The sequence below is a fragment of the Diuraphis noxia genome, unplaced genomic scaffold, assembly GCF_037042655.1.
Source record: "Diuraphis noxia isolate RWA-SAM2 unplaced genomic scaffold, SU_Dnox_SAM2 contig0005, whole genome shotgun sequence".
Lineage (NCBI taxonomy): Eukaryota > Metazoa > Arthropoda > Insecta > Hemiptera > Aphididae > Diuraphis > Diuraphis noxia.
The window spans coordinates 6387550-6400566 of record NW_028301715.1 but is presented as its reverse complement, the minus strand read 5'-3'; the positions used below and the strand labels follow the sequence as shown (position 1 = coordinate 6400566).

Here is a 13017-nt window from a genome sequence, read left to right as displayed (position 1 = left end):
ATAACATTTTTAATAAAAAATTACATAAACTGCTGTTATACCTTAATACCAACACAGAAAAAAGATAACAACATTTAGATGCCGGGTATAATTTTAGTCTTTAGTTTTAAAGAGCTAATTATATTCTTAAAATAAAAAGATTAATATTTTTTTAATATTATAAAAAATAGTACATCAAGCCAGTTAAACGAAAATACGAAATATACCAATAATTAATAGTTGTTTTAATTATTAATACTTTAATATTTAATAATATTACCCAGATATCTACTATGATAGTATCATATATGATTTACCTATCCTGCAAAGATATAATTTAGAATTAGTTCATTATAAATTTATAAATAATATAATATATTAATAAATATTAATACATATCAAATTAAGTATATATTTACTATTTAGAACGTAACAATACTTAACAATTTTTGAACGGCCTTTCTCCAAAAATGCTTTTGCCATACTACAACTGCAGTTTGCCGCAGACATAATTGTATATATTAATTTTTAATTACGACAAACCGTCATTTTGTGAATTTACTGAAGTGTAAAATACGCGTAATTTTATCAATAACCAAAAACATTTAAAAGTAATAACACTAATAAAAAATATAATACCATAAAAATGAATTAAAAAAAATAATATAACAGTCAAATAGAAATTCTGAATAGAATCTCTGAAATAAAAATAAATAGGATGAGCAATGCGGTTGTGAGATAAACTAATTTATAGCGTTTATACTGTTTTGAGCTTAACGCGACCACACGATGTGCGAAATCGTTGTTAAAAAATTAGATCTGGATATGGGAAATGTTTTGAAATTGAATAATTATATAGTCTACTGTTAGAGCCCAATTAGTTCAATGCGTTAGGAGTATAATAGATATCGAACTTTTCTGAATTGGCTATATGAAAAAAAAACCTTTGAAAGTCTTTACTAATCTCTTTTTAACGGATTTGCCGATATTCAAGTCTAATATTTTCATTACTGACTCACAAACAAGAGGCGAGTGATTTATTTTTAAAGTATACTCAACAAAATCTAAAACTCTGTTCTGGAAACTTTCCAATGATCTATTTTCACATAATACAATATTGTAGACTAAACTACTGTGGAGTCATATTTTTGAAAAGATCGAATTAAAGTTAAATAAGATAAACAAGCAGACAATAAGTGGAATAAAAATTATTAATCATTAATCACAACCTACCTAGTTGATAATCAACACTTTGCCGACCGCATAATATCGTAATGAATAAGGTTACCTAAAAAAAATTGAGACATTGCGTTCGTGGTGTTGTAAATTAATTTACGGAATTGATGAAACTTTACATAATAATATAGTTAGTTACCACAAAGAAAACCTATATTTTATCAAAATATTCAATTTCAGTTTGAGTATTAGAATACTGTCAAAAACTCTTTCAAAATCAATTCTAATAGAGGTTATTGAACTATCCAATATATTTATTTTGAAAATCAATGCATAATATTAACATAAACATTTGCGATTTACATATTGCCTATTAAATTAAATAAAAGTTATAACGTACGTAGTATTGATATTCATAGTTATTTAACTATTAGTCATTAGACTATAATGCAATAAAAAAGTAAGTAAACTATAACTATAAACAGTTTGTAATATTCTATAAGACCAACTATACGTATATTGGAACTCTTTTAACTTATTTTATTATTGTATTTATTAGTAAGTAAATTTGATGTTAGTAGTTTGTAACTTTCGATCACATTGCTTCTTTGCTTACACGTAAAAGCACAACATGTGATAAATATATAGAAAATATTTTATGATATTTATATTCAGAAAGCTAAGACTTAGAGACGCCCTTATTTTCTAACGCATTCACTAAATTTAATATAGTCGAAGTTCGTGTTAAACAGATACCATTGAAATTAAGAAAAAGTGTTTCAAATCTGATTACGAGTATAGAGCAAAAATAAACAAAATAATAGTATAGTAATTTAAACATTTGCATTTTTATGTTTTAAATTAAAAATGTTATTATATAGAATCCAATAAGGCATACTAAATAAATTTATTAGTTCAAAATTGGTACTTACATAGCTACTTAGAACCATTTTTACATTTTACTATAGTAATTTTTAAAACCTTAATTCTTTAATTTTAACCTTTAGTAATATAAAATAAAACTAATTAGGTACCTACCAATTATAGCACCACGAAAACATAACTATTCAAAGATGCATTCATAAAGATTTAATCCTTTCAACTTAGAAAACGGTTCAATATTTTATTCTCGGTCCAAAAAGACAGTTCTAAAAACACAAGGCCCAATTTATTCACAATGCAAGTTTTAGAATGACGGTTGGAGCTTACAGTAGATGCCCAATTGACAGCATTATTAACTTACTTATGTTGCTAGAAAAAAAGACAAAGATTCTTAGAATAAATCAACATACAGCCTAGTATAATGGAAATTGTACATCTATAGCTTTATAAAGAAGACAAATATCAATGCCAAAAACTTAAATTAAGTTATTTCTTATCAAATCCATGATACATACCAAATCAATTAATTCACTTTATTTTAGTATACATTTAAAAAAAATTACATCTGACAATGCACACATACATCTTTAATTTATTTCCTTCAAAGATAAAAACTATCGAACTCTGACATTTACCGAGATGGTTCTAAAACATCGTCAGATCCAGAATTGTCATAATATCATAATATCAGATAACAACGAAATATCAAATACATTTTTCTAGTATAATAATAGTTGTTCCGCGGAGTACTTTTTTTGAAACATTTTTAATTTATTAGCTTTTTACCAAAAGTTAATTGTAAAAATTATACCTCAACAATTAATTGGTCATACATAAAAAATAAGGATAATATAACAAATATTAATTTTAGATATTACTGTACATTATAGTATATATAATAATAATAATAATGTTTTTAAGTATTTAACCATTTAAAATTTAAATAATAAGATTCCAGTCAAGTGCCATTAGTGGGTGGCTTCTTACTCATGTACTCGTGTATTATTTTAACCTTTATCAAATATGCTAATTGTGCATAATTGTACAGTTTGTATATATTATTGTGTAAATAAAAAAAAAAATAATAAGATATACCTACCTTACATTAAAATGATAAATTGTCATAGATTAAACATTATACTGTTATATAATATGTGCATTTATAGTAGGCATACGTATATCTAATACTAAATTAATAATTAAAGGTATATAAAGAGAAAAGACGTAGAATTATTGACACTGCTAAAGCAACCTAACTTAAATCGCTCCCAACATGAGAAAACAATTAATAATTATATATCTGGACTCTTTAATTGCATTAGACATTTTAGCAAATAAAATGAGAGAAATTTCATACATATTTTTATTTTTATCATTCGTCTAGATTATTAGATACAACAATATCGTCATAAAAAAAGTAAAAATAAATAAAATAAACAGAAAACCGACAAAAAACAAAATAAATAGATATACAGAAACACAGAGCCTACAAAACACTTTAATAGAAAAACCTTATATATATATTATATATATAACCTAAAAAGAAAATCAATGACAAAAAATGGAGATACCTACAGTATAAACAACACAAACGGTAAGTTAAGATAAATTAAGCCGTTCTACTCCACTCAGAATCACGATTTTACTTTTCCCAAGCGTAGGTTCTCAAACTATTATTAATAGACTCCGAATCAGCCATCCTAACCTCATAACTGGATAAGAAAAACTATAATGCGATTCCTGTGACCTTGTATCAATTCAATATCTACAATCGTAGAGTTACAACTTTTTATTTAACCTTTGATGCACATTACAATATACATAATCCAATCGCTTATTCTCATTAAAATATTTTTTAAAACTACTATAAAGAAATGAGTTAATACACAGCCATGAAGCTCATATTCATACTCAAAATAATTGTTATTTAAATCTGTGTAGGTACATAAAGAGTCAAAAACAAGATTTTAATATCCAATAGCATCTAATATAACACCAAACTCTCCGAGTGTAATATTAAATGATACCTAATTTAAAATTTACAAATAAATCAATATTAAATTCTTATTTTCCAATCTGTAAAAAAGTAATTACGAGTTGGTAATAAACTATGAATACCACACTGTAAAAAATATTTTTTTAACCTATTATCAATATTTTGGATATTATTTTTATTCTATGAAACACAATGAATTAACATGCATTATCTTTAAGGTAAAGTAACATAAGATTGGAATATATTGAATATAACCTAAACATATTAACTACTATGTATTGAATAAGTGTTAAGTGTAATACCTGCATAGAGTAGAAATTTCGCGCATTTCGTGCGCCCCTGAAGAGCAGCCTTCATTAGTGGTGTGAAACCCAAACAGTTTCTGGCATCAATCTCTAGTTTTAGACAGTTGTTTAATAACAGACACACAATTTCGGATTGACCTAAAAGTAAATGTTGTTCATTTCTGTTATAAAGTATAGTAAAATTATTGGACATTGGATGAAAAAAACAGCAAATGTGGTAAATACTTATCTACATTTTACATTCATGATATTAATAGGCATATGAAAAATAATGTTCAATGGAAATATTTTTTAAAACTTGTTTATGATATAAAATAATAAAACCATTTTATTATTTTCATTATATTATTAAATTAGTAATTACTATCAACTTAATTGACCATAACGTTAATTAATGTAGTCCCTAGCCAAACTGCCAAAGTAATAATAATAACTATTTACAATGTTAATTTTAAATTTTAAATTATATGTAGTCTCTCTGAGCCAGTCTATTTCCTCTTTTCATTTTCAATTAAACAATTTAAAAAAACGGTTTACAAACAAACTCTTGAAAAAATATATTGCTCAAACTATAACTACCTATTATACTAACCTGCTTGCGATGCAAAATGTAATGGAGTGTTGTCTTCATTGTCCGGTTTGTTATAATCCAAATCCGGCACTCTAAATATCTCTTCGACTATTTCGATGCTGCCACTCGATGACACGTAGCTCAATAGCGTCTGTAACAACAGAAATACATATTATTATTATTAGACATAAGTATGTAAACATTATAAATATCAAATTAATTAAAACTTAATTAATCATAAGTTGTTCTTCCAGTATTTTGATGACCGATCACAAATATTTTTAAGCAACCATATTAGTATTACATATAAAGAGGTATATAATGAATAAAAATAAATACAATATACTTATTTGTAACTCTATAAGCATTATTATTATTAATATTTAGTACTAATCGTATGTTATAAATTACTACACTGTCTACACTACTTTTTTAAACTTAAATTTCTATACCTAAATATAAAAAAATATATTCACTCATTATTCCATAAATTTTATAGGTTTTAATAATTTTATAAATACGATATACACATTTTTACCGGAGATTAAAAACTACGAAAGTATCGGAAAAATAAAATACACAAAAAAAATGAAGTTTTATAATTTATAAAATAAATTTTACAAAATGTTGAACATTAACAGATATAAATCAATGTAATAAGTTAGATGGACCACTCAACTTAGGTAGGTATATATTTTCAATATTATTATAATTTATGGTAGTAGAAGGGTGCCTTAAAAGTTTTATGCGACAACTTTTTTTAAGATCGGAAAATTCTTCCAGTTACTTTTTTTTTTGTAGTTATAAGTCACCTACATAGATTAAATTTAAAGCATTATGTTCTCCTAAAGACAGTATAGGTAATATACTATTTTTCTTATTTACTCATACATATATATTATGTATATAGATATAAGGTCATTTGTTCTAATTACGTTTCACTGTATTCTATCAGTTATTAGATACACATTTTAAAATAATTATTTTAGTAGTTGTAGATACATACTCGACCAGTAGAATCTGTGTCATTGATATGATTTCTAAAAAATTCTTCATCATGGCTTGTTAAAATTTTAACAACCGATTCCAACTCCATATCTCTAGCAGCTTTTAACATCTGCTTTACACATTCGGCTGGGTCATCGGTATTTACACGTGATAATTCTGGTGGAGTTCGCACTCGTGGATCTGGTATTTCTGGTGTCATCTCTGAAACAGCATTGCAGAATATTTTGTTACCAATTTAATGATAATGAGAAATCTATATCGTTATACATGATTTCGAGGATACTAATAACAAATTTTTTCGTATCGTTTTTTTTTATTATTTTCATTGTTGTATGCATAAAATATAGAAAAGATATATATATTTTTTAAGAATTACTATTTAAATTAAAGAAATAACTTAGATTACATTATAATATGTACACTCTATACAAGGTACATCTAATAATTAAGTGTAACTGTGTAAGTATTAACTAGATTTTTATATTAAAATAAAAATTTTTATAAAGGGTTTTTCTTAATAAAATGACTATAAAAATATTTACCTTTCACAGAGCTGTTTTCGCATACAGTGAATTCATGAAATTTCTTTTGCACGTCGTGTATGCTCTCCGAGAACTTCTTATCGTATAAGTCGAACGTAAAAAATTTTCTGCCTGTATCTAAGCTACATTCGTCTGCTGAGTATCGCCTTCCATCAAAAAAAAAAAAATAAATAAATAAATAAATACATACATAAATATTAAATTATTTATTTATTAATTATTAATGCGTATAGTGTCTAAAATGAAAGTACAATAATATGAATGGGTTATAGTCTGTATTTTAACACGAAATAACGCGAGGTTTGATAGACTATTTTGTAATAATATTCGTATGTGTGTGTGGGTCTAATTATAATGTTCGTGGACTCCTACTGTCTACAATATAACAGTATATAGCGGTGGCGCACACATCGGACTAACAATATCACTACTTAACAGAAGCATCAGAGTCACAACAGACTTCCGAAAGCTACTCACGTCACACATATGCGTCAACCTCTGTCCAAGGTTGATATAAGTCGGTATAGTAATATATCAAGGGCGTTTTAAAAAAATGATGAGACAACTACTACCTGATTTAGGTTTTGATGAATATTAAAAGTTTTAACTGTGCAGCGGGCATATTAATTTGGTAGGTTTATTCTTATCTGCAGTCCACGCTCCACTCTTATGGAACAATATTTTATAAAATAATATACCTACTACAGGTAAATAATTTTTTTTATAAATTTCGGTACCCATGCAATTTAAAAAAAAAATAGCAGGTGGGAATGTGGGAATATAGGAAATATATTTATTATTATCCGAATAGTGTTGTAGTTGTGTATTATATAATGCGTAGATAGTAGATGGATTGTATAAAAGCTTTATTTAAGGAACAAAAAAATGCGTCATTTGTGTTATTGTATAGTGATATTTATTTATATTTATGAAAATATGTTTATACTTAATACAAAACAATAATTATAAATAACAGTGGTATAATTGGAGGTGGATACTGGATAACCTTATTAATTATCATAATATAATATAGATACACATATTGTGTTAAGTCTATAGAATATTCAACAAATATTTAATATGTTATAGTTTATTTTTATCTCTGTAATAACTAACCTGTGACTTAAATAATCATCAAGGCCGTCATCATTGTAATCGTTTGGAAATGACCCGCGACCAAAATATGATGTATTATTTTGATCTGCTAAAGCATATCTTGGCGCACCACGTCTATGACACGTGACTGTAGAAGAAGACACAGTTGAAGATTTTAAACTCTGAAAATTTTAAAAGTATATAAATAAATAATTGTATAGTTCAATATATTATGTACAATGAGTAATGACTAAGGAGTATTAGGGCACATATTATGACAGATGTAAAGATACAGATAACCTACCTACTTGTATTTAATGTTATATTTCCTACAAATGTAAGAAGTATAATATATTATATTCATACTTTCGGTTTAAATGTTAAACCATATTAACACCATTTATGGAATCGATTTATGTTTTGCATTACACTTTTTGAACTTTTTAATATTAATATTATTTTAAATTGAGAATAGACCGCAATACTAATTTTGACAGTTATGTTACACTAAATTTGTAGACTAGATGATGTATTATTCAAAATAATTTAAGATGTCAACCTACTATTCGTTAAATATTTTATGTCTTAACCCTTCAGTAGAAGTTTTTTATATCCTTTGTATTTTTTGGTTAAAAGTATTCGATCTATTATTGAATACTTATTTTATTTATAATTTTTAAAAATTGAAACTTTATCAATAACAAAATATTTTGGTTTTAAAATACATTTACTACAGTAGAATATTATGTAAATATTTACAAATCGTAGTCTTTTTAAACAACATATTTATAAAACTATTTCACATTTCTTGATTTACTTTAGGTAGGTTACATTCCTTGCTGCCTATATTAAGTATTAGGTACTTATAAAATATTTAAGCTTGTGATAACAATAAAGATTAGATTATATTCAAAATTCATAATGTCATAAACTCGTGTCATATTGATTTATGGTATGCATTCAGTTTTAATATTATAAAAGGACAACGTCCTGAATTGATTCATTTAAAAACTCCTACTACTCGATAAAATTATTGAATACAAAATTGTTTAAATAAAAATGTGAATAAATAGGTAAATAGGTAATAATATAGAAAATGTAATATTATAAATATTTATTAAATATTTGTGAGTATTATCTTATAAATAAATAAATAGGTATATTCTTATAATTCATAATTTTAGTTGATATTGAAAGCCTAAAACTTCCTTTTGTATCTACAAAATATTTCGCTATTTCCATTAAAATCGTTACACTAAACTTTCATCGCAGTGGTGTTATTTTATTCAAGGCTTATAGGTCAATTATGATTGACACGAATCGATTTATATATAAAACTAGGAGAAGGGAGAGGAAGCATAGAGAAGGAAGGTAGACATTTCAGTCATAATAGGATAATGAACATTTCGACACTGCCATATGCTATGACAGCGACAGTTAATGGAGTCTAACTTTACAGAAGGTTGAAAACTAAACTTTTATTTATAAAGTAGAAAAGACCATACTTTAAATTACTTACTTCTTTAATTTATTTATTATTTATTCATACATTTTTAATGTAAAACATATTTATTATAAAATATACATCCAAACTTATAACATAATTTCTTTTTAGATATTTATAGTATTACAATTAAATGCAATTACAAGCATTGCCGTTTTTATCTTAATTTGTGAACTCTGGCTTTAATAAGAAATGTAAATTTCAAACATTTAATGAGCATAATATATTTACAAAAAATACTTTTTACTCGTTCTTAATGCTTTTATGTAATAAACAATATCTTGATAAATATAATGTTGTGATTATATATTTTAATATTTATTTATTGGATATAATAAAATTATATTTATAACTGTTTGTTTGTATCACTTAATTATATTATATACAATCACATTATGGGATTATCATGTAATTTCATGTGAAATGTTAAATCTAAATTTAAAAACTAAATAGATGTTATAACTTTATAAGCAAATTTTATTATATTATGAATGATTATGTAATATTTGTTATTTATACGAATTAAATTAGTGATCCATTTTAACGTAGGTATAACATTCATTTCAGAAAACAATTATGTTTTTTAATATAGGACATAGGTATTTCTTTTACGTAATGTTTAGTCGTCACAAAAAACATGTTAAGGAAGTAAATATTACCTATTGTTTAAAATGGTTACTTTTTAACATTATAATCATTTTTAAGGTTTTTACTTTTACGAACTTAAATATTTAATTTTGTATCTTGGCACAATACATTAATCGGAGTATTTTCAATCTATAAAAATCAAATTTTGGAAAAGTAGATATGAGTCATAAGTATTTAAAATTTAAATTAGCAGAGTAGTGGAAACAAATTTTGTGGAATACACCTGTACGACTGTACCACTCAAATTCGCTCATCAACATTTAAATTACATATGTTTATATACGTATTATGACTCATTCTACTCATCCAAAATTGGATTTTTATACATCGAAGTACTTCATAAAATTTAAAAAACGATGATTATAAATAGGGAAAATATTGTTTTTAACGATTTAAAATGATGTATTTAAAATATTTTCAGAAATTTTAATAGATTTTGCATTAAATAGATCAAACGGTATATAACTGTAAAGGTACTTACACAGTAAGCTTAATAATGAATTCTTAGTAACTACTAAATCTGTATAAATGATTTATTTATGGATTTCATTACTAAACTATTAAAAAGTATAAATTACTATTTATTATATATTCAAGCTTAAAGCAACTTAATATCTTTTTTAGTAAATAGCTAAAAATTGTTGTAAAATATATACAGAGTATACAGATCAATGGAAACCTATACTATAGTAAAGAATTTAAGTATAGTATTTAAAAAGGCGGGTAAGTCGTGGATGTTGCTCTGCTGTACAGTAGCTAGGTTACAAGTGGGCTACTGTAATGGATGGAATTAAATTTGAATCCAATGATATCATATCATTGTATACGAAAAACGATTCTGAGCGAAGACGGTTTATCTGTCTAGGATATATTATAGATTATTAAAAATTTTCAAATCTTAGATTAAAAAAGAAATTTTTTTATGAATTTCCAGTTAAAAATAATTTGCGAATTTTCGAGATTTTTACATATGTTGTCAAAATTCAAATTTTGAATGCTTGTAAAAAAATTGTAACTATATTTTTCTTTTATTTTTCACCTGCTATTGTAAAAATATGTTAGGAGCTTTATATTAAATTTTAAAATCTTAGGTATAAAAGGAAATTTTTTTATGAATATCTAGCATAAAATAATTTATGAATTTTCGTGATTTTTACGTATGTTGTAAAAATTCAAACTTTGAGTGATTGTAAAAAAAATTGTGACTATGAATTTATTTTATTTTTCAACTGCTATTGTTAAAATGTGTTAGAAGTCTTGTATTAAATTTTCAAGCTTTTCTTCAGTAAACAGCTCAAAAAAAATCTAAATATTTCGAAGCTATAAAGATCAATAAAAAAAAAGTCTAAATATTTTGAAAATTTTATCAAATATAGAAAATGCCTATATAAACATTCAGAGAAAATTTCAAGTATCTGCGGTCATTAGTTTTAGACTTAGAGTTACACCAAAATAAGAAAATTTCTAAATGTGAAATCCAGTGAAAATCCAATGTTGTAAAAATGTAATTTGAATTTCCGGTGGACTTTTTATTTGAGATAAAGATTGAAAAACATTTAAGGAATCTTGTAATACATTTTAAAATCTTAGATTTGAAAAGAAAATTTTTTATGAATTTCTAGCTTAAAATAATTTGAGAATTTTCGTGACTTTTACGTACATATTTTGTCAAAATTCAAACTTTGAATGCTTATAAAAAAAAATTGTGACTATGAATTAATTTTATTTTTCAACTGCTATTTTAACAATATGTTAGGAACCTTGCAATAAATTTTCAAGCTTTTCTACCCAACAAATAAATTTTTATCGATATTAATTTAAACAAAACTATAATAATGATTGAAAATTGCATATGCCTATGAATAGTTCAACTTAAGTCGACATTTTTTGAAAATTGCATGGTGGATAAAATATACTTATATAAACATTCGGTGAAAATTCATGTATATTCATGTATATTCATGTATATTCATGTATAATTCTATGGTCATTTGTTTTAAAATTACATCAAAAACCAAAATCGATTTTGTCGAAAAATGAGTGTGCGTAAAATTTCCCGTTTTTCCCTTAATTTTTAGTTTGTTTTTCTCGATTATATAAAAAATATTGAGAATTTTTTACTTTTGACCCCCAAAATACCAACTAGATTCACTTTCTAATTGAACGAGGTACTGAAGTCGAAAATCGAAGCAGTTTTAATGCCCTAAAAACGTGATGACAGACACAAAAAAAAATAAATAAAAAAACACACATCATGATAAAATCAATACATTCATCGCTCCGCTCAGAATCTAAAATAAATGAAATAAAAACAAAAATTATACATTATACATTCATTCACTTACAAAAATCATGATAGATTATATTATTTTAAATTATTATCGAAATCTGATGTCCTGCAAGCTTTAAAAATTTATAGCTTGATGTTGTTTTTTTCTATAACCACAATTTAGTGTACAACAAAAGTATCGAGTAACTTATAATTATTTATCGATCGGAAATCGAGTCTATTTGGTACTTCAAATAGGTCATTTTACGATTTTCTCAGCAACTTAACTTGTAAAGGGGGAATCAACTAAAAACTATAGTAATTGTAGTTTTAATATTGCAATAATTTTAACAGCGCAGTTTTAATAAAACTATGCAAAATTATGGTTTTCCAAATTTGAAATGTGATAATATTACCAAAATTACTTTCGATTTTATAATAATTAATTATTATAACATTAATACTTCACTGTATTCTGCTTCCTTTCACTCGCCTTGTAATTTGTTTGACAAAAACAATATTTTAACTCAAACAATTTATAATTATTAAAACTATTATTTGAATTAATAAACATTAATATCAAATGAATGTGATTAACAATAAATCATGTTAAATTTCTGATTTTTAGAAATTTCAAATACCTATACTATTTAGTACCATATTTTAAAATACTTAGATTCTTTATAGTTCAAACAATTCAAAGAGTGAATAATACCTACTTATGTCCATGAAACATGAAATGTTTATAATGAATGTTTCATGTAAATGAAAATCACTTTTTTATACTAACCATTAAAAGATAAATTTTATGAAAATGTTCATGTACCTAGATACCTAATCGAGTTTTATAATTTGTTAAGGTTAGGTCCATAATAATGAGTTTGGAAGATATAATAATGATATAAAAGGTTATGATTATTTGAATGTTTTAGTAATATTTATACTAATCTGGGCATCAATATTTTATAACATTGTATACTTAATATTTTTAAGAACTATATTATATTTAGAATATATATTTTGAAAACTCAAAAACTACTTT

General features: G+C 24.7%; 1 protein-coding gene across 3 annotated transcripts in view; it reads right to left on the bottom strand.

The window, feature by feature from the left end:
• The window catches only part of LOC107163683 (uncharacterized), a 32693-nt gene that overhangs the window by 10655 nt on the left and 9021 nt on the right, over positions 1–13017 (bottom strand). For 2 of the 3 annotated variants that reach the window (XM_089228308.1, XM_089228307.1), the window contains exons 3-7: positions 7576–7736; positions 6460–6605; positions 5916–6118; positions 4931–5060; positions 4336–4476 (exon numbers count right to left, since the gene is read on the bottom strand). In XM_089228308.1, coding sequence (XP_089084434.1) covers positions 4336–4476; positions 4931–5060; positions 5916–6118; positions 6460–6605; positions 7576–7736 — 781 coding nt within the window. The remainder of the gene's footprint in view (positions 1–4335; positions 4477–4930; positions 5061–5915; positions 6119–6459; positions 6606–7575; positions 7737–13017) is intronic. The other variant, XM_089228309.1, reaches the window with a different exon arrangement.